Source organism: Pelodiscus sinensis, chromosome 19 (assembly GCF_052426305.1).
Source record: "Pelodiscus sinensis isolate ZL-2025 chromosome 19, ASM5242630v1, whole genome shotgun sequence".
In the NCBI taxonomy this organism is placed as follows: domain Eukaryota; kingdom Metazoa; phylum Chordata; order Testudines; family Trionychidae; genus Pelodiscus; species Pelodiscus sinensis.
Window position 1 is genome coordinate 14,048,445 of NC_143070.1, and position 20,817 is coordinate 14,069,261.

Sequence of the window (20,817 nt, forward strand, 5' to 3'; positions counted from 1 at the left end):
GCCAGCCGTCCCCTCTAGGGCGTATGTACAGTCTCTCCTGTTCGGGTGGCAGTTTATGTGCTGCCTCCACAGCAGTTAATGCCAGTGGTTCCCTGCCAACTGTGGGTGGGGGTAGGGAGATCCAGTCCCATCCTCTCTTATGAGTCCCAGCCCAGGGCCCTAAGGACAGGTATGGCTAGCACCCTGTCCGGTTGGTAGGGCTCCAGCCGCAATGCACCAGCCCGCCGGCTGATGATACGCAAGCCCTGCCTTGGGCTACTTTCTACCCCTATGGGTTTCTGACAATCGCCCACAGTGTCCTCCTACCCCCCCCCATCCGCCTCCAGGCGTCTGTCCAACCACGCTGGGGCTCCCTGGGACTCCTCAAAACCCTTGCCTCCTCCACCTCCGCTCCTCTCCATCCTCTCCAAACCGGTTCCCACTCCAATCCTCGGCTGCCCCCTACGCTGGTGTCTGCCTCCCTTTTAAACTCCCGTGCTGGGATGCACCACGCCAGCCCCTCCCCCGGCATATGCCCCTGGGCCCACCCCTAGGCACCGCTCCCCCCAGGATGTGCCATTCAGCCTCATGAGTTGAAACCATCTTCCCTCCTCTTGCTTGGAGAAATTTCCTACTGGAATCCAAGCCAACTCTTCTGCTCAAATCCCTGTTAGCCAGTCAGCTAACTGGTCAACCAAGCACTCAGTGAACTATAGAGATTAAAAACACACTAGTAGGATGGAGGCCTTAACATTCCTGCCTGGGGTACAGAAAGTAAATAACAAAGTGCTATTTGCTCCTTCGCCTTCCAAAAGAACTAGGTGCCACCCAATTCAATAACTATGTAGCAGGTTTCAGATAAACACTAGGAAGTATTTCTTCATGCAGTGCATGGTCAGCTTGTGGAACTCCTTGCTAGAGGACGTTGTGAAGACCAGGGTTCAACAGGGTTCTGAAAAGACCCAGATACATACATGGAGGACTGGCCCATGCGTGGCTGTTAGCCAGGATGGGTAGGAATGGTGTCCCCAGCCTCTGTTTGTCAGAAGCTGGGATTGGCAACGCAATGATTCCCTGTCCCATTCATCCCCTCTGGGGCACCTGGGATCGGCCATTGTGGGCAGACAGGATACTGGGCTAGATGGACCTTTGCTCTGACCTGGTGTGGCCGTTCTTATGTACCAAGAGCTGAGACGAGCAAAACAGAAACGAGTCTCCTGTCAATCACTGCACTGAAGGGAGGTTGGAAAATCGCACTTGTTCAGACAATTTAACTAAAGCAGGTTGGCTAAAACCAAACACAATTAAAAAAGAGGCGATTGCGTTTCCTTCCCAGGATCTCCTTTCTACAATTAGCATTTGCCCAGGTTCCCTGATGGAGGGGGTAACAAAGAGCAACAGGTACCTCTGGCTCTGGGGGTTGGTGGGAAGTGCCAGCTGTGCCCTAGGCCACAGCCCCATCTGATCCTTTCCCCAAACCCCCCCCCCCACCCTGCCTCTTTCTGCCGCCTCCTCCCGCTCCCTCCTCTGAATATTCCCCATCAGCCCTCGCCCCAGAGCCTCCTGCATGCCAGGAAGAAGCTGATTGTGCTGGGGGCGGGGGGCTCTGGGAGTGAGGGGGGGAGTTAACCGGCAGGTCCAATGGGGGTGCGAGGTTCGGGGGTGGGAGAGGAGCTCGGTGCAGGACTCACTCAATTTTCCCCTCGGTGCTCTTCTGTCAGAGAAAGGGCTCGGCAGAGCCAGGGCCTGGAAGGTGAAAGGAGCCTAATTTTCCATGAGAAATAAGGGCCAATGTGCCACTGTGAGGACGATTCACCACAGAGCCAATGGCCCCAGGGCAGCGGGGGAGGCTCCACGTGGCGATGGGTCTATGCCAACGAGAGGCCTTGTTGGAACGTGTCTGGGCACAACCGGCGACTGGGCCGGACGGGGCCTGTGGGACGCAGAGTCAGATTAGAGGCTCTAACGCTCTCTGGCCAGGAAGCCCAGTGAGGGAGGCAGAGCTGAGTGCTCTGTGGGGAGCAGCTTCTGAGGTGTGACCATGCAGCCGGCTGACTTCCTAGGAGGAACAGGCATTGAGCGGGGGGAGCACAGGGAATGGCTCAAACATCCCAAGGGGTGGCCAGAGGCAGGACACTCGTTCTGCAGCTTGGGGGGAGGGGGCGGCCGTGACATCACACAGGCCTTTGGCAGGCCCTCCCCATATTAGGCAAAGATGGTGGGGAGGTGGTGACCTCACTGAGAGATGGTGACATCAGCCAGACACAAGAGGGGCAAGGCCGGGATGACCTCGCAGACCCCTGTGGCACTTGCTAAGGCAAGTCTCTGTCTCGCAATGTCTCTCTGAGGACTCAGAGCTTCCTGGTTCCTGCACGTGAGCGCCTGGAGGAACCTCTGTCGAGCTTCCTCCTCCTTCTCCTGATTTGCCTACAGCCCAGACATCCCTGCAGAGAAGGTAAGAGCCTCCGAGGGGGTGGGAACTGCTCAGTCTGATCCACCTGGTCCTGGCTGGATTCTAGGCACGGAACACTGGGTGAAAGGGTCGGAATTTTATTCCCCACCTGGGGCTTTGTCCCTTAGAACCACTGGGGCCGTGGGGGTTTCTCCTGTTTGGTTTCTCTTTCCCTCCGTCCCGCCCGCATTTCTCTTCTTTTCTTGCCTCATTTGTCCTCTTCTGCTCCCCACCCCACATCGGGAGCTGGTCTCCTGGGAGGTCAAACCAAAATGGTGGGGCAGAAATAGTGCTCTGACGGGGATCGCCCCCGTGATATGGCCATGCTTTGGGCTCTTTGGTGAGAATGTTCCACCCCCCCTCCCTCAGTCTCTCCCCTGATTGGCAGGACAGGGGCATTGACGGGGAGGAGTCTCAGGTCCTTGTCCGTGTGCAAGACTGAGCCAGTAAGTCAGACCCACCGAGGTGTTTCACTACGGTTGGAGCTTCCCTGCGTTTGCTGTCTTGGGGCTTTTCCTCATACCATATATGCCAAAGGAATACAATGAAAAAAAGTGAACACTTTATTAACCTGACAAATCAGATTAAGTACAGAAGGTGGGGTGAGGGAGAGGTAGGGAGGGAATAGCTGTTTATGAGTTAATGAATGGCTAATCAGGGGGTGATAAGTGGGGAAGCTATCATTGTAATGGGCAAGGGAATTAGCATCTTTGTATCTTTGGAACATCGCTTATTTTGAGTGCAGGGAGCTGTGTAAATACTCCCTAAGGTGCTGCGGGACAAAGTTACTGACTAACAAGGCTGCCCCTCTGAAACTAGTTCTGTGACATCCTTTGGAAGTGCTTCCCAGTCTGCTGTTGCTGTCAATAATGTGCTAAATGGGAGGGAGGGAGGGAGGGAGATGCTCTCTTATAACCTCAGCCTCTGATTGCCCCTCCCCTTCTCCTGTCAGGGCAGAGCCCAGCAAGGGCCCGGCCCCTCCCACTTCTCTGCACAGGTGCAGACATGACAGTTCTCTGGAGACTTCCAGCAGGCTCCTGATTTCTTTGAGTCACCCCCCTCCCTTCCTGCCAGCTGCACTACAGGGGTAGGACCAGGCAATGGGGAGCATCTCTGAGTCATGAGCTCTAGCTGCTCCTTATCAAGTGAGGCTGTGTCTAGGCTGCAAGTTTTTGCAGCAGAGAGTATGCTTTGTGATGTCATTAGCATATTTTGTACTGATGCTTTTTGCATAAGGGGTTTTTGTGCAAAAAAGAACAGCGTCGCCACTTCTGTTTTTTGCCAAAAAGCCCTTTTGCACAAGATCCGGAGAGGCATAAAGATCTTGTGCAAAAAGGAGGTTTTGAGCAAAGCAGAAACAACTACACTGCTTCTTTTTGTGCAAAAACCCCCTTGAGCAAAAAACATCAGTCTCTCATTAGCATATTCTCTGCTGCAAAAACCTCTCAGTGTAGAGAAGCCCGAGAGAAGTAAAAGCAGCAACAGAAGAAGAACAGAAGCAGCAGCAGAAGACTCAAAAGAGGAAGAAACAGAAGAAGTAACAGCAACAGAAGATACAGCAGAAAGAGGAACAACAGAAAAAGAAGTTGCAGTAGCACAAACAAAAGAAAAAGAAGCATGAAAAAAGCAGGGGCAGAAGAAGTAGTAGAAAAAGAATAGTAGAAGAAACAGGACGTAGTAGCAGAAGAAGAAGAAAAATTAAAAGAAGCAGCAGTGGCACAAGAAGAAAAGTAGCAGCAGCAGGAGAAAAAGCAGAAGAAGGAGGAACAGAAAAAGCATCAGTAGCAGAAGAATCAGTAGCAGATTAAAAGGAAGCAGAAACAGGAAAGAAACAGGCACAGAATCAGCAGCAGAAGAAGAAGAGACAGCAGCAGATTGAAGCAGAAGTGGCAGCAGCAGCAGCAATAGTAGAAGAAGCAACAGAAAAGGATGGAGCAGCAGAAGCAGATGAAGCAGCAGGAGAAATATCAGAAGAAGAAGTGGCAGAAATAGAAAAGTAGCAGCAGCAGTAAAGCAGCAGCAGTAGTAGATACAGCGGAAGAAGAAACAGCAGAACAAACAGAAGAAGCAGCCTGAAAAGAAGTGGGGCAGGGAAAGTTGCAGGAACAGAAGCTGATGAAGCAGCAGCAGCAGCAGAAACAGTAGGAGAAGTACAGAAGAAAAGAGGCAGGAGGAGAAGAAAAAATAGTAGCAGAAGCAAAAACAGAAGCACGGGAGAAGAGAAGAAGAAAGAGGCAGTAGCAGCTACGGCAGTAGAAGAAACTCAGCAGAAGCAGCTGTGGCAGAAGAAGAAAACTAGCAACAGAATAAGTAGGACCAACAAAGGAAGCAGGCGCAAAAGTAGCAGCAGAAGAATCAAAAAAGAAACAGCAGGGCTGTGTCTACATTGGCATCCTTTTCCGGAAAAGGGATGCTAATGAGACAAGTCGGAATTGCCACTTTTTTCTGGCTTGGGGTTTTTCCGAAGAAAAGTGCCAGTCTAGACTTAAGCAGCAGAAAGAACACAAGAAGGGGAAACAGAAAAACAAGTAGAAGCAGGAGAAGCAGAAACAGCAGCAGCGGCGGAAGAAGAAGTAGCATCAGAAGCAGATGAAGTAGCAGCATCAGCAGATGAAAAGAGAAATCAAAAGCAGCAGAAGCCATCAACAGAAGAAGAAAGCAAAGAAGAAAAAGCAAGTAGTACCAACAGCAGAAGAAAGAGCAGCAGCAGCAGGAAAACTAGCAGAGGAAGAAGAAACAGCAGCACAAACAGAAGAAGAAGCCCGAAAACAAGTATGGGCAGGGAAAGGTGCAGCAACAGAAGCTGGTGAAACAGCAGCCAGAACTGCTGGGAGAAGGAGCAGAAGCTAAAAGGCAGGAAGAGAAGAAATAGCAGCAGAAGCAGGGACAGCACTGCCCTGCATTAAACAGCACTGCATATTTTACTTTCGAAAGAGGCTATTTTGAAATTTGGTGCATCTGCACTGCACCAAATTTTGTAATAACGTGCTCTTTCGAGCCGTCCCTTATTCCTCGTACAACGAGGTTTACAGGGCTGGTGAAAGAGCGCGTCCGCTATTTTCAAACTTTTTCCGAAATAGCAGATGCGTTCCTTGGATGTGGCGTTGCTATTTCAGGATCCTTCCAGGATCCCGATACAGCAATGCAGTCGAGACATAGCCCTCAAGGAGCAGAAGAAGTAGCTGCAAGAGAAGAAAGAGCAGCAGCTAAAGAAGCATCAGCAGAAAAAGAAGGAACAACCACAGCCACAGAGGAAGCAACAGGAGAAGAAGGAGCAGCAGCAGAAACAATAGAGGAAGAAGAAGCATGAAAAGAAAGGGACAGAAAAAGAAGCAGCCACAGAAGCAGATGAAGCAGATTGAAGCATCAGAAGAAGACATGGGCGAAGCAGCAGCGGAAGAGGCAGCAGAAGAATAAGTAGCCCCAACAGTGGTAGCAGGAGCAAAAGAAGAAGAAGAAAAGCAGAAGCAGCACCAGCAGCAGCAGGAAAAACAGCAGCAGAAGTAGAAGCAACAGCCGAGTAAGTAGGATCAACAGAGAAAGCAGGAGGAAAAGCAGCAGTAGAAGAATCGGCAAAAGAAATAACAGAAGAAACAGCGAAAGCAGCAGCAGTAGCACAAACGAAGAAAAAGCAGCGGCCACAGAAAAAGCAGAACCAGCAGAAGATGCAGTGGCAGAAATAGAAAAGTAGCAGCAGCAGAAAAAGGAACAGTATCAGCAGTAGAAAAAGCAGCGGAAGAAGCAGCAGCAGCTCAAAGAAAAGAAGAAAAAGCAGAAAACAAGTAGGAGCAGAAGAAGTAGCTGCAACAGTAGCAGATGAAGCAGCAGCTAAAGTAGCATGAGCATCAGAAGAAGAGCAGCAGAAGAAGAACCAGAAAAAGAAGTAGCAGCAGCAGAATATAAGGAGCAAGAGCAGAAAAAGAAGGAGTAGCAGCAACCTCACAAGAAGCAGATGCAGAAGAAGTAGCAGCTACAGAAGCAGCAGCAGCCATAGATGCTGCAGCTGAAGAAGCAGCCGAATAAAAATAGGAAGTGAAATGCTGCAGATTGAGAAGAATTGAAGAAAGAGGCCATAGCAGTAACAGCAGCAGCAGCAGCAGCAGCAGCAGAAGAAAAAGAAACACCAACAGAAACAGGAGCAGCAGCAGAAGAAAAGTCGGAGCAGAATAAGTAGCAGTAACAAAGGAAGCAGGAGCAAAAGCAGCAGAAGAAGAAAGAACAGAAGAAACTGCAGTAGCAGCAGCAGATTGAAGCTGCAGAAGAAGCAGAAAAACAAGCAGGTGGAGGAGAAGGAGCAGCAACAGAAGAAAAGAAACAGCAGAAGAACAAGCATAAGAATGAGAATCAGAAGAAGCCGCAGAAGAAGTAGCAGCAGCAGATGAAAAGAGCAGTGGTAGCACCAGAAGAAGCATCATCAAAAGAAGAAACCAAGAAGGAAGACGCAGAAGAAGTAGAAGCATCAGCAGAAAACTGTAATCGCAAAGGAAGGAGCAACAGAAGAAGAAAGGAAGCATCAAGAGCAGCAGAAACAACAGAGGAGAAAAAGAAGTGGAAGAAAAGAGGCAGGAGAAGAAGAACTAGAAGAAACCTCAGCTGAAGCAGAAGCAGCAGACGCAGAAGAAGCCACAGCATCAGATCACAAGAACAAGCAACAACAGAAGAAACATCAGAAGAAGAAGCAGAATCAAAGAGACAGGAACAGCAGTAGAAGAAACAGCAGAGGTCCAGGTTGGATATTAGGAAACACTATTTCACTAGGAGGGTGGTGAAGCACTGGAATGGGTTATCTAGGGAAGTAGTGGAGTCTCCATCCCTAGAGGTGTTTTAAGTCTCAGCTTGACAAAGCCCTGGCCGGGTTGATTTAGTTGGAATTGGTCCTGCCTAGAGCAGGGGGCTGGACTTGATGACCTTCTGAGGTCTCTTCCAGTTCTATGGCTCTATGATTCTATGATTCTAGGAGGAGAAGCAGCGGAAAACAAAGAAACAGCAGCAGTATAACAATAATAAGCCACAGCAGAGAAGAGCAGAAGAAACAGGAAGTAGCAGCAGCAGAAAAAGAAACAGCAGAAGGAGCAGCAGAAGAAGTGGCAGTAGCAGAAGGAGCAGCAGACTTTAGCAGCAGAAATAACAGACTAAGGAGAAACAGGAAAAAAAAAAGAGGAGCAACAAACTTTAACAGCAGGAAAAAAAGACTAAGGAGAAACAGAAAAACAAGTAGAAGCAGGAGAAGGAGCAGCAGTAGCAGAAGAAGCAGATACAGCAGGTGCGGCGGAAGAAGAAGTAGCATTAGAAGCAGATGGACTAGCAGCAGCAGATGAAAAGAGAAATCAACAGCAGCAGAAGCCATCAACAGAAGAAGAAAGCAAAGAAGAAAAAGCAAGTAGTAGCAACAGCAGAAGAAACAGCAGCAGCCGGAGGAGAAGAAACTGCAGCAGAAGCCGCTGTAGCAGAAATAAAAGGAGGAGTAACAGGAGAAGAAGCTGAAACAGCAGAAAGCAGCAAAAGTAGAAGCAGCAGCACACACTAAAAATTAGAAACGGAAAAATAAGTACAGAGAGTAGAAGCAGCTGCAAGAGAAGCAGATGAAGCAGCAGCAGCAGAAGGTGAAGAAAATAAAATAGCAGCAGCAAAAGCAGAAGTAGCAGAAGAAAAAACAGCATCTGAAGAAGCAGCAGCAGAAGGAAAGTAGCCAAAGAAGGAGTGGAAGAAGAAGCATAACAACAAGTATGGGCAACAGAAGGAGCAGCAACAGTAGCAGCTGAAAAAGCAGCAGACAAAGGAGAGGCAGAAAAATAAATAGGAGCAGGAGAATGAGCGGCAGTAGCAGCAGAAGAAGGAACAGCAACAGAAGGAGCATCAGGAGCAGCAGCAGATTTAAGCTAGAGAAGTAACAGCAGCAGAAAAAAAGGAGTCATCAGGAACAGTGGCTGCAGAAGAAGAAGAAGAATGAAAATAAGTAGGGACAGGAGAGGGAGGAGCCAGAGAGGCAGATGAAGCAGCAGCAGAAAGAGCAGCACTGAAGAAGCAGCAGCGGAAGAATAATAAGAATAATGAGCCCCACCAGCAGAAGAAACAGGAAGTAGCAGCAGCAGCAGCAGCAGAAGAATCATCCGAAGTAAAAGCTGCAACAGAAGAAGAAAAGTAGCAGCAAAAGAAGCAGCAACAGAAGATGTGTTAAACAGAGGGGCTGTGTCTACACTGGGCCCCTTTTCCGGAAAAGGGATACAGATGAGACAAGTCGGAAATGCAAATGCAGCAGGGATTTAAATTTTCCCCGCTCCATTTGCATGAACATGGCTGCCGCTTTTTTCCGGCTCGGGGCTTTGCCGGAAAAAAGCGCCAGTCTAGACGGGGATCTTTCGGAAAATAAAGCCTTTTCCGAAAGGTCCCTTATTCCTGATTTTAGAAGGAATAGAAGGACAGAGCTAGGTCAAGGGAAAGTTCTGCCTCCTGCCTTCCTTCCCAGTAGCTTTCCAGTATGAACCAGCTGTGGGTGTTAGCACTGCCCCCTGCCTGGCCATGCGATGGGATAAGAGTTACCTGGGGGCGGGTGTCTAGGTCTCTGTATGGAGGCCTGAGTGTATTGTGATGTCATGTGTGACAACAACAAAGAATGTGGCTGCAGCATTCTTATCCTGCCTCCAGTCCAACTGGTTGGCAACGGCTGGTGCCCAAGGATCTGAGAGACGAGAACTGAGCCTCAGTCAAGAACCTCAGGAAGCCGCTGTCCCTGCGGGCGTGAGAGAGGATGAGTCTGTACAGAAGGTAATTCCCGGAGTCTTTCCCTGCCCCCGAGAGCCCACCTTGGAGATTGGAGCCTCCTCGGCCTAGGACGGGTGGGAGCAGGGTCTGCAACAGTCACTTCCCAACACTCCGTTTTGATTTGACTCGGGGCATCTTCCCTTCTCCTTCTGCTTCAGCCTTTCCCGTGCTCCTGAGACAGATGGGGATGATTTTCCCTCCCTGCCGACTAGTGGGGGTGAATTTCCATGTTTCTTACTTAAAGGGAACGTAGCAAAACTTGAGTAGAATTTGGGTTTATGTCTCCATGGAGCTTATTCCTCTTGGAGGTGCCCCAAGGCATCCCCTGCCTTCAGGGTGGGTAGAGAAATGTTTGGTGTCAAGTAATGATTGTCCAATATCGATGTGTTCAGACAACATCCAGCTCAGAATGTACAGAATTAGAATAACAAAGTGCTATTTTAATTACATTGAAAGTGGTACAGCTCCATAGCCAGTCCCAAGCTCTCATGTGGGTAGTTCTCTCAGAAACTCAAAACCCCATAGGAATTCTCCTGTACCCCCTCCAGCCTATAAAATATTGGTGTAAATTCCCTCTGACATTCCATTCCAGGTAACGGGTTGAAATAAACTGCTACCTCATTTTGTCATGAGTCTCCGTGTGTTTTCTTTGTAATTTTTTGGTGACCTCAGTTCTGAATCGATGTTCTAAATAGTGTGTAAAACTCTTCATTGAATGCTCACTGGTTCTTTTCCCCCTGCTAACAAAATCCAGTTTTTGAAATACTTGACAGGAATTAAACATATTTGCAGCTGATACTCTGTCCTTGCAGTGCTTCAACCCCGCTACTTAACAATCTTTTATTCTTTTATACCAACATTCTGAGTACAAAGCTGTGGGGTTTGAGAGAAGGCCCAGCTGAGAATCATAGAAAATAGATGGGACCAGTGATCCCTCTAAGATTCTCCAGCCACGAGTTTTGTCTTGTACACCAATAATAAGGTCGTGTGCGCTTGTTGGGATTTGTGCCACTAAGGCACCTGCAGTTACTAACAAATACCTTAGATATATTTAAAATGTTATGGAAGAAAGAATACTACAACAAGGGATCGTTGGCAAGGTGCCTGACTTTAAATGTTTGTTTACTATGAAATCAAATACATTGTTTTCAGTAGCCATTTGGTATCTTACAGGTGTCCTGTTCCTCTGAGGCATAACACAAAACTGCTATTTCTTGGCATAGCAAACAAAATCTGTTATTCATATTGACATATTAAATAAAAAAATTGTTACAGTTTATGCTTGACATTAAAGATTACATCTCTTGGCTTGATGCACATGAAAAAAACTTTCTACAGGCAAAAGTGTTAGAGAGTCTCTGTTGTGACTTGTGAAACAAAAACTAAATCATTTTGTTTTAACACAAAAAATCACTTCATTTATTTGCTGTATGTAGAAGAGCACTAATCACAGTTCTTGTCTGTGTGTCACGTGATTTTCAATTGGACCCTTCTGAGCACGTGCTGACCGCCCCCACTAGCTCCTGCAGCAGCTCCTGCAGGCATGTGCATGTGTGCTCTGCCCCCTGGCTCTCCTGATGAGGAGCATCATGTGCACGTTCCACAGCAAACTACAGCCTGAGAGTGTGAGTGTGAGTGTGAGAGATCGATATCACCGTGAGCAAGTGATACCCCTGTGGCCTGCAGAGTGTGTGTGTGGGGGGGGCTGCCCTAGACTAACTGCAACCAACTGGCGCCCTAGGTGATCAATGCAGTAGGCACCCCAGCCCCAAAGGCAGATATTGACTGAGGGGTTTGGTTCTGTGCTGGGGGGAGGGGGGCTGGGGATGGAGTTCTGTGGCTGAGGGTTAGGAGGTTAGGGGTTGGAGGTTTGGGGATGGAGTTCTGGGTCTGGGGTCTGGGGATGGAGTTCTCTGGCTTGGGGCCAGGGGGTTGGGGGCTTTGGATCAGGGGGCTGGGGCTGGTGGCTGCGGGCCTGGGGATGGAGTTCTGGGGCCGGGGAGAGGGTGCCAGCCAGAGGGACCCTCCCGAGATCCCACTCCTCCAGAGAGAAACCCCCCATGTTCCTCCTCCCCTGGGGACGACCCTTCCTGCGGCACAGGGGAACCCCCCCCACACACGTTCCTCCTCCTCTGGAGCTCACCATCCCCTCCCCCCCCCCGCGGCACAGGGGAAACACCCCCACCCCACCCGTGCGCTCCCACTCCCAGGACTTTCCCCCTCCTGGCCGCAGGGAAGCCATGCTCCAGGTAAGGCACAGCAAAGGGAATGGGAAATGGAAGGGACAGAGTTTAGAATGTGGCGCCCCATGCAACTTGGCACCCTAGGCAGCTGCCTAGTATGCCCATAGGCACGGACCACCCCTGTGTGTGTGTGTGTGTGAGAGAGAGATAGAGAGAGAGAGAGAGAGATCATGGTGGCCTGCAATGTGTATGTGTGTATGTGATCACTGTGTGTGTGTGACAGGTGTACAGCTAGTTCGGATTAGGAAGCCAGGCTCTGCCCAATGCTCAAGCACATTCAGAGAAATATTCTGTATCCATACAAAGTACAGTAAAACTCCATTTTTCCGGCATCTGATGGTCCAGCACTCCTGATGGTCCGGCACCATCAGGAAACCGGAAGTGCTCCGGGCAGCAGGACCATTGGAACTGGTCTGCCCCCGGCTTCCTGATTCAGACGCTGCTGAAACTGACCAGCGGCTGAATTGGGGAAGCTGGGGGCAGAGCAGAAGGAGTGCTGTCTGGTAGGTCCCATAGCGCTGCCCCTTGGGGCTGTGGGACCAACCGGCAGCACCCCAGCTGCTCTGCCCCAGGCATCCCCAAGAGCAGCTGGGGTGCTGCCGGGTTGGTCTCACAGCGCCAAGGGGCGGCGCTACCGGACCAACCCGGCAGCACCCCAGCTGCTCTGCTGCAGGTGTCCCAATTCAGCTGCTGCTGAAACTGACCAGCAGCGGCTGAATCGGGGACGCCTGGAGCAGAGCCGGATCATTGGAAGAGGGGGCTAAGACAGATCTGGAGTGGCATCTCCCCCCATCCCACCCCAGACCCCTCATAGCCCCCCCTTCCAATAGTCCGGTATATCTGATAATCCGGCATCCCCTGGGTCCTAAAGGTACCAGATTATCAGAAGTTTACTGTACATGCTTATAATTTCACACACAGACATTGTACAATCACATGAATAGCGTACATAGGATTAGCAGACAGTAAGCTTCTATTCAATTCCTCACATGGCCCCCTTTATACCACTTTTGGGGCAAAAACACCCCCATGGGTGCAGCAGTGATCTGGCTGCTCCCCTCAAAATCCAGGAACGTGACACATGCCTGTAGAAACCTTTCTTGTTACCCATCACATCCCTTGCTAACTACAAATCCAATTGTGCTTTTTCCTTCAGGACGACTCCCTTGCATTCTCAAGTATATTTAGACTCCTCCCAAGTCATCTCTTATAAACTTCTTATAAACTTCCTGTTTGTGTTTAAGATCACAAAGGATTCCCCTGCTAAGCCCATCTGGTTGTCCACCATATTTGCTTTTCTTACTGTGCATCGGGATGCCTTGGTCTTGTGCCTTCAATAAGGCTTCTTTAAAATCCTGCCAGCTCTCCTGGACTCCTTTCTGCTTCATGTTAGCACCTCAGGGAATCCTGCCCATCACTTCCCTGAGGGAGCCAAGTCTGCTTTTTTGAAGTCCGGTCCCCTCTTCTGCCTGGGTTGGTGGTCTGGAGTGGACCCCTAGCATGACATCACCCTTCTTTTTACCTCTTTTAACCAAACCCAGACACTCTTAACAAGTCTGTCTTCTACGCCTAGCTTCACCTCAGCCCCGTGTACATTCTTAATAGATAAGGCAACACCTCCTCCCTTTTATCCCTGCCTGTCAGTCCTGGGCAAGCTGTACCCTTCGGTATCAATATTCCAATTGTGTGTATTATCCCACCAAGTCTCTGTGATACCAACTGGGTCATCCTTGTGTTTCTTTATTAGCACTTCAAGTTCTTCCTGCCTATTCCCCGTCCTCCTTGCCTTTGTACACCGGCATCTAAGATACCGATTGGATTTTGCCCCCCTCACTTCTGCCTTGTCCCTCCTTTCTCTCTGCTGTTATAGCCCATGCTCCCTCCCATTTCCAACCCATCTCCCAGGTCTCCATGTTTTTCACTTGCCTATGGGCTTTGGTCACCTGCCCCATCAAAACTAGTTTAAAGCCCTTCTCACTAGGTTAGCCACTCTGTGACCAAATACTCTCTTCCCCTTCCTGGAAAGGTGAACCCCATCTCTGCTCAGCAGTCCTTCTTCTTGGGACAGCGTCCCGTGGTCAAGGAGGCCAAAGCCCTCTTGGTGGCACCATCTTTACTGCCAAGCACTCACCTCCAGAATGTACCTGTCTCTGCCTGGGCCCCGAAAATTGACAGGAAGGACTAAGGAGAACACCACCTGTGTGCCAAACAGCTTCACCTGTGCTCCCACAGCCCCGTAGTCATCTTTGCTCCTCTCAAGGTCACACCTTGCAGTATCATTAGGGCCCACATGGATGAGAAGCAGGGGGTAGTAGTCAGGAGGTTGGATATTCCTCAGCAATGCCTCCATAATGTCTGGGATATGGGCCCCTGGCAGGCGGCATACCTCCCCAGATGACATGTCAGGGCAACAGATGGGTGCCTCGGGGACGATTCCTTCTCTCCCTTATTCAAAACAACATAACAGTTCTCTGGAGCGATAGTGGAAGGGTTAGTATCACAGGATGCAAAACACCAGCCTGAAAAGAAGGAAATAGCTCATTGAGTTTTGCCACCAAAGGCAAATCAAGTATAAAACACTCAGGAGGATTTCACAAAAGCGTGTTGCAAGTCTGTACAAAGCAAAGCTGACTCCAAAGGGATCAGTTTCTGAGGCACAGTGAGATTCAGAACTGCTTAAGAACAATCTATAATACATCTGATTTCACTGAACAATTACTATTTGCTCTGGTAGCTTCTAATAGATAGTAACTATCTGGATTTCATCTACTGAAGCCCAGAAAGGCACTACCCAGTGAATCACAGCTAGAATCCTAAATAATTCCAGTTAGATAGGCAAGTTTCTTCTGCCTCTTTGTTGACTTCCCAAAATAACAAATACAAATCCTGTACAGTTTAGAGTAGCAGTAATGTTAACTTAGTTAACCCACGTGGCCCCTCCCTGGGAGCAGCTCAGAAGCCACCGTGCCACCTGGATCCCACAACCAGCCCTGGGGACAGCAGAGAGATGCCTGGCTCAGTCTCCTACCCCACTGAACCCACCACTAGCAACAGCTTCCCTTCCACCAGTAGGACAGCGACTGCAGGCCCAAAGCCCATTAAGAGCAAATGGAGGATGAACTTCAGCCACTTCTATAGCTTGAGGGTCATCAGCCCCTAGAGTCCCAGGCTGTAAGGCCAGAAGGCACAGCCCTGCTCCCCGAGTCTGAGCTCCTGCACCACACAGGCCCTAGAAATTCCCCACAAGAATTCCTGTCACCCACAGCCCCATGCGTCTTCACCTTTGACTGGGTTCTATGGACCAATTCTGGCTCTTAGAGAAGCTGATGGTTTCAGTAGAGTGCTCTTGTATCTGAATCCTGGGGAGATTAATGTCTTGCCTTTCCAGGACAGAAAAGCCCATTGGTTCCTTCTTTTTCTTCCAGGCTGTGTTCCTTCTTTGGAAGACTCACCTCAAGGGAGCACAGACACAGCCGAGTGCTCCGGGTGGTGGTCCGACCTGCAGCAGCCGAGGCATGCGCCGGCCTCAGTCCGCAGGAGCAGGCATTGCCGGAGGAGCCCAGGAGAACCAGAGGCTCCTGGAAGATCCTGTCAGGCATAAGAAGACTCTGTGCCTGCAGCCAGTGTGGCAGCTCCCTGGCAGAGGCTGAGGAGGAGAGAAGAGCTTCCTCTCCCAGACGGTGGACACGCTTCTCCCTGAAGAAGAGGAAGAAGAGGAAGAAGAAGTCAGTGGAGAAGCAGGAGGAGCAAGAGGAGGAGAAGCTGCCGGAGAGCCCAGACAAAGACCAGCTGGATCTCACAGGTGAGGATACAACCCACCCGGTGAGAGGGGAGCATGTGAGAGACACTGACCCCAGTCACTGTACAAGCCTTGAGCATTAGGGCCGTCTCATGGGACAGCGATGGGCTCCTCAGAGGCTGGAATCCATCGAGTGCCAGACGCTCTGGCAGAGGGGGGCAGGTCCCTCCCTGAAGTGGGAAGAACAGACAATGGCAGGGCACAGCTCTCTGGGGGTCTGGCATCCCCAGCCTAGTCCAGTACCCTCCCTCCCTTCCAGATACCCTACCCCAGCCAACTCCTGCAACCTCCATCCTGTTCAGACCTCACCGCCGCCAGCACCCAAAGTCCCAGGCCACTCCAGCACCCTACCCCCCACCCACACTTCTACCCTTACTCCCTCCTGCACCACTATCCTTATCCCATGCCCTGGAAGCCACCTCCCACACACCGAACCCCTCATCTTGGCCTCACCCCAAAAGCTAGGGCAGGTCATACAAATCTACTGTCACTGGTACGGAAAAGAGGTAATCTGGCCCATAGGAATCCTTGAACTCTGGTCCTCTCTTGTCTCCCTCCGCTCTCCATGCAGCTGGAACAGCAGAGGGGTGAATCCTAACCCCAACTCCTCCCCCCCCCGGCCCCTTTGCTTAATTATTTTGATTTTGATTAATAATGTTTCCTTTCTTACCGGTTATACACCTCCCAGCCCCGTGTTATAGCTCCAGTCATCTTTCTCTGCCTGGATCCTCTATTTTGGAAGCTGGGCCCAGAATACTCAAGCCAGTCCCCACCCCCCTTCGATCTCCCCAGCAGGCCACCCAGCCTCTCCTGGAAATGGCTTGGGGAGCCACAATACAAATTTTGACACAAGCAGGGGAGGGGGCTGCTCAGCTCCAAAAGTTTGAAACAGGAGCTCGGGCAGGGAGGGGGTAGCTCAGGGTGTAGAAAGGGGAGCAGCGAGGGGCTGTGTGTGAACAGGGGGTAACTACGTGCTGTGCCAGGAGGGCTCCCCTGCAGCCCCTGTTCCCGGAGGGCTCTGGTGGCCACGGAGCCAGGTCCCCTCTCACCGGCTGTCAGACAAGGGGGATGGGAGCAGTGTTCCCGCTAAGATTTTCCAACCTTGGGCCGACTGAATTTTCTCATGTGCAACACCAATATCGCGGTGGTGTGTGGTGTGTGGACCCAAACCCATGGGTATAAATATGTATTTTCAATAGGCCGTGGGTGTGGGAAGAAAATATATTGGGTGTGAATTGGGGAGAGCAGGGGCAAAGGAGCAGGCAGAGAATAAACAGAACTGAATGATCATCAGGGGAGTGGAACCGGAGAAAACAGGATCCCTGCTGGGCCTATTCCCCAACGGGAGGCAGGAGAGGAGGAGGGTGCGAGGGAGGCTGCTGCCCTGTTCGCAGTTCACCGGGCAGAGAAGACTTGGAGCAAAGTAGAGAAGTTGGCCTGATCTGAAGGCGCCTGTAACCTCCCCAGCTTCCCCCTGTGGGCGGTGGCAGCCAATGCAGCACAATTGATCCCTCCTCCCCGTCAGCATGGTCTGGGTCACATGATCCCCCAAGTACGTCCTGGCTCCCTGATTTGCTCACCCAGCCAGTACAGGCCCTGCAGGGGGCTGGGAGGGGTGGGGGGACCGGGGTGGAGGCTGGAGGCAGGACACCCTCCTCCACCACAAGAGAGCGAGTGCCCCATTGTCCTTCCCCAGCCAATCAGGAAAGGGATTCGCACGCAGCTTCCAGGGAACCTTGGATGGGAGCCGAGGGGCAGCTCCAACCCCCTGCGCCAGCAGCAGCTGCTGGAGAGGAGGGAACAGAACCGTTAAAAAGGGACCAGGGGTCACCCCGTCCAAAGGTCGCAGCAGCTCTCAACTGGGAACTGGGCTGGGCTGGGCCATCACTTCCTGGGGCGTCACACGGGAAATGAGGCCTGTTCCCATCACTGCAGGAAGGGGGCGAGGGCCGGGGAGAGGAGAACGCACCGTGGGAGAGACTCTGCCCCTAGGGGAGAGGAAGCCCAGTGGGGAGAGCCCCCAGCTGAGAGTCATGGGAGCGGCGCTCTCTGCTCGGCCCTGCAAGCACCTTGCTGTGTGACCCTGGGCGAGTCACGTCAGGGCTCTGGGCCCCGTGTCCTGCTGTCGCCCAGGGGTAACACATTCAAACCAGCGCGTCTCCCTCTGCTCCAGGGGTGGAGAACGAGCTCTCCCAGAAGACGCCCAACGGGGCGGAAGGGAGCGAAGAGGAGGAGGAACCAGACCGCCGGCCCATCCCATTAGCACAGAGCAGCGCCCACATGACTATGGTAATGAGGCTTGTGACTGAGCCAACGGGAAGCATCCCCTGCGGGGCGAGTGTCTATGTGCCGGAGCCGGTGTCTCTCAGAGGAGAACGCTCCCCCCCCCCCCCCCTCCGGCTCAGGGACCAAAGGAAACACTCCTACGTGTGACTAGCTCCCTGGAACAAAGCCTTGTAATATGGGGGCTTTGTGGGAGCACCACGCCGAGGGTGGAAGCAGGGCTCTGCAAGAGCACTCCAAACCCTTCCTGGCACCGGGGGAGGCTGCTCAATCAAAGGTCTCAGCAGGCTCCTCCATGCTCACTAGGCCCTGCCAGCCCCCAGGGAGCGAGTGTCCCAGGGCAGCTGCCCAGTGGAAATGCTCAGTCCCTACAGGCTCTGCCCCTGTTCATTGCAGACCCTCGGGGAGCCCCCTGCCTCAGCCCAGCCCACAGCCCTGCTGCTGGCAGCCGTGAAGGCTCTGACGGCCCCCGCCCTGGAGAGCTTTCAGGCGGCGGAGGAGGCACTGAGAGCCACCGTGTCCCAGCACAGCGCCCGCATGGAGCGAGTAAGAGACGCCCGGCGAGGGGCAGGGGCGTGTGGGGAGAGGGGCTGGGAGAACTGGCTCTGAGGAAACCGGCCCTGGGGCACAGGGTCCCGGTCTGGCAGGTCGGCTCAGCCCCTTTCCATTCGGTGCTGGGGTGGGCAGGTGTTTCCAGAGCTCTGTGCGCTGGAGCTCGGACACGTCCCTGGGGCCAGCCCAGCCCCACAGCAGGTGGGTCACAGCCCCGCCCTGGAGCGTGGCACTGACACAGTCTGCCGAGGGGCCGCCACGCTGGGCTCCCGGAGCAGACGGGGTTTCCTCACGTGCCCTGCAGGGCCCTTGTGTGACCCACCGGTGCAGAAGGAACCATTTGGCTTTGCACTTTGCCCCGGTGCCTCTGACGTGTGATCCTGCTGCCCGGCCCCACTGGCTCCGGTGCCCCCCAGGAATTAGACTGGTGCAGGGAGGGCTCTGCCCGAGTCCATTTCTACAGCCCCTTCCTAGGAGGTGTGAGCATCTGTCACTCCCCTGATCAGTTGAGCTCCATCGCCCTCTGGGGAGGCAGGAATTCTACCCGCGTGACACACGGGGACCTGGGACCAAGAGCGGCTCATTGACTTGGTGACGTTCCTGCCCTTCTCCGAGCGCCGTCTGCCAGGAGGGGTGAGCTGGCAGGAGGCCGCTCTTGAGCAATCCCCCCCTCAGCTTTCTGGCTGCCTCCAGGTGGGAGACGTCGTGGGAGAGATTTTCACTTGGCTGGACGACGTCGAGGACCCCAGAGCCAGAAGAGCCGCGCTGGGAACCATCACCCTGCTGGCTCGCACCCACCCCCGGGATGTGGTTCCAGCCTGTGTGGCCCACGCGCTGCCATGGGACAGGTAGGGAGAGGCTGTTATCACCTCAGCCCCTGATTTCCCCTCCCTCCTCCTCCAGGACAGAGCGCGGGAAAGGCCTGGCAGGCCACAGGGATGGAGCCAGCTCCCTGCTGGGCACGGGGCTGTCCCTGCCTCCTGAGGGGAGATGCCCAGGCCCAGCCCCTTGGAAACCAGCCCCTCCCCCTTCCCTGCCCAGAGTGCAGACGTGACAGGTCCCTGGAGAGTTCCAGCAGGCTCCTGATTTCTGTGGTCACCCCCCTTCCCGCCAGCTCCACCAGAGGGGCAGGACCAGGCTATGGGGAGCATCCCTGGGCCATGACTCCAGCGTAAATGTCACCGAGCAGCCTTTGGTGCAGGCTGGGCTGGGTGGTGTCACGCTGTGCGCAGCCCCAGGGCAGTTACTGGAAGCAGCGGCACAGGCTGCAGGCGCAATAAGGCCTCTGGGGAAGGGAATAAATGAAGAGCTCACGGAAGGGACTCACCCGCCTCAGCCTCCCAGCCCCCGGGCGTCTCCTCTAAGGGCCCCCTTTCCCGCCGGCCTTCCCAGCCTCTCCCTGGGGAGACAAGGGGGGGCAAGCAGAAAATGATTTCGGTTTCTGACCTTGCAGAGGTGCCAGGGAGCTGTGGAAGGCCTTGGGGGAAGAAGCACAGCTCTCCCGGCACGTGCTGCACCAGCTGCTGGACAAGCTCCGGAAGAGCCACCGGGAGGAGAGGAGCCGCAGCGTGTCTCTGGCCGTAAGTGAGACTGGAGCTGTCACGTAGCGAACTCGCCACCGAACACGGAGGCCCCTCACTTGGAGCTCAACCCCGTGTGCGTTCCAATGCTCCAAATCAACCCTGCAGCTCCCTGCACACAGGGCTTAACTCCCTGTGCTCCAAATCAACAGGGCAGCTCCCTTCACACAGGCCTAGCAGCCAGAGGTGTGTTAGAACTCCTGGTGGGATTGGTGTGGAGGGGCAGGGGGACCCAGGCCACCCTCTCCACCGGGTCCCAGTGCACCCTGTCAGCGTTGGAGTGGGGCACCACTAGCTGGGTGGGGAATCCAGCCGAAAGACGCCGAGCACCCGGGGTTCAACAACCCACCCTGGGCTGCTTCCTGCCAGCTTCTCTCCCATCCTGAGCGCCGTCTCTTTCCTCCAAACCGGGGCTTCGGCTGCGGTTCCCTGATGACCGATGACGGCGTCCGGGTGCAGCTGCGCTTCTCCTCGGGAGCCCCAGCGGCACCTCTGCCCCCTTAGGCCTCAGCCCTTTCTGAGCTGCTCCACCAGCCTTTCTAGCTACCTCCAGCTGGAGCCCGCCCAGCACGCCTGTGGGGGTGCGACCTTCTCTGCCAGGCAGCCAGGCTTCACCTCTGCAGCCCCAGTGCAGGGTTGGGACACCACGTGTCAGGGCTGATCTCCACTCTGAGCACAGAACGTAGGGACCTGAAAGAAAACTTAAAAAAATGAAGCCTGGTCTTTGCAGTCGCTGCTTACAACACTCCCCAGAGTCACAAATTTACTAACTTTGGGGGGAGCTTCCAACATCAAATGACTTATCCTTAAACACAGAGACCTGCCCTTGCTGGGAGGTTTAACCCAAATAAGAACAGTTGGAGGGTGTGTTTGTAAGAGGCTCGAGTGTGTGTTAAAACTACGGATGCGTTGCTTGTTATTTGACATTTGTAATTCACTTAGCTCTGCCCTTTCTCACTTGCAACCACATAAATCCCACAGCTTGTGCCTAATAAAATCACTTTTGTTCACTATCAAGCGTTGTGTAAACAGTTGTGACCTCAGACCAGAATAGACTCAATGTCTGTATAGCTCTGTGGGCGGGGGAGGGTCTCTGCTCTGTGCCTCGGCTGGGGGAGACCAGGAGACCTGGCCCAGCAGGACAGTGTAGCGAGAAGCTCTTGAGTG

The 20,817-nt window shown here is 52.8% G+C and overlaps 1 protein-coding gene across 1 annotated transcript in view; it reads left to right on the forward strand.

Annotated features, from left to right (window-relative positions):
- The window catches only part of LOC142826093 (maestro heat-like repeat family member 5), an 86,376-nt gene that overhangs the window by 56,462 nt on the left and 9,097 nt on the right, over nucleotides 1–20,817 (forward strand). The window contains exons 4-7 of the mRNA XM_089771500.1: nucleotides 14,825–15,231; nucleotides 17,843–18,064; nucleotides 18,764–18,918; nucleotides 19,524–19,650. Coding sequence (XP_089627626.1) covers nucleotides 14,825–15,231; nucleotides 17,843–18,064; nucleotides 18,764–18,918; nucleotides 19,524–19,650 — 911 coding nt within the window. The remainder of the gene's footprint in view (nucleotides 1–14,824; nucleotides 15,232–17,842; nucleotides 18,065–18,763; nucleotides 18,919–19,523; nucleotides 19,651–20,817) is intronic.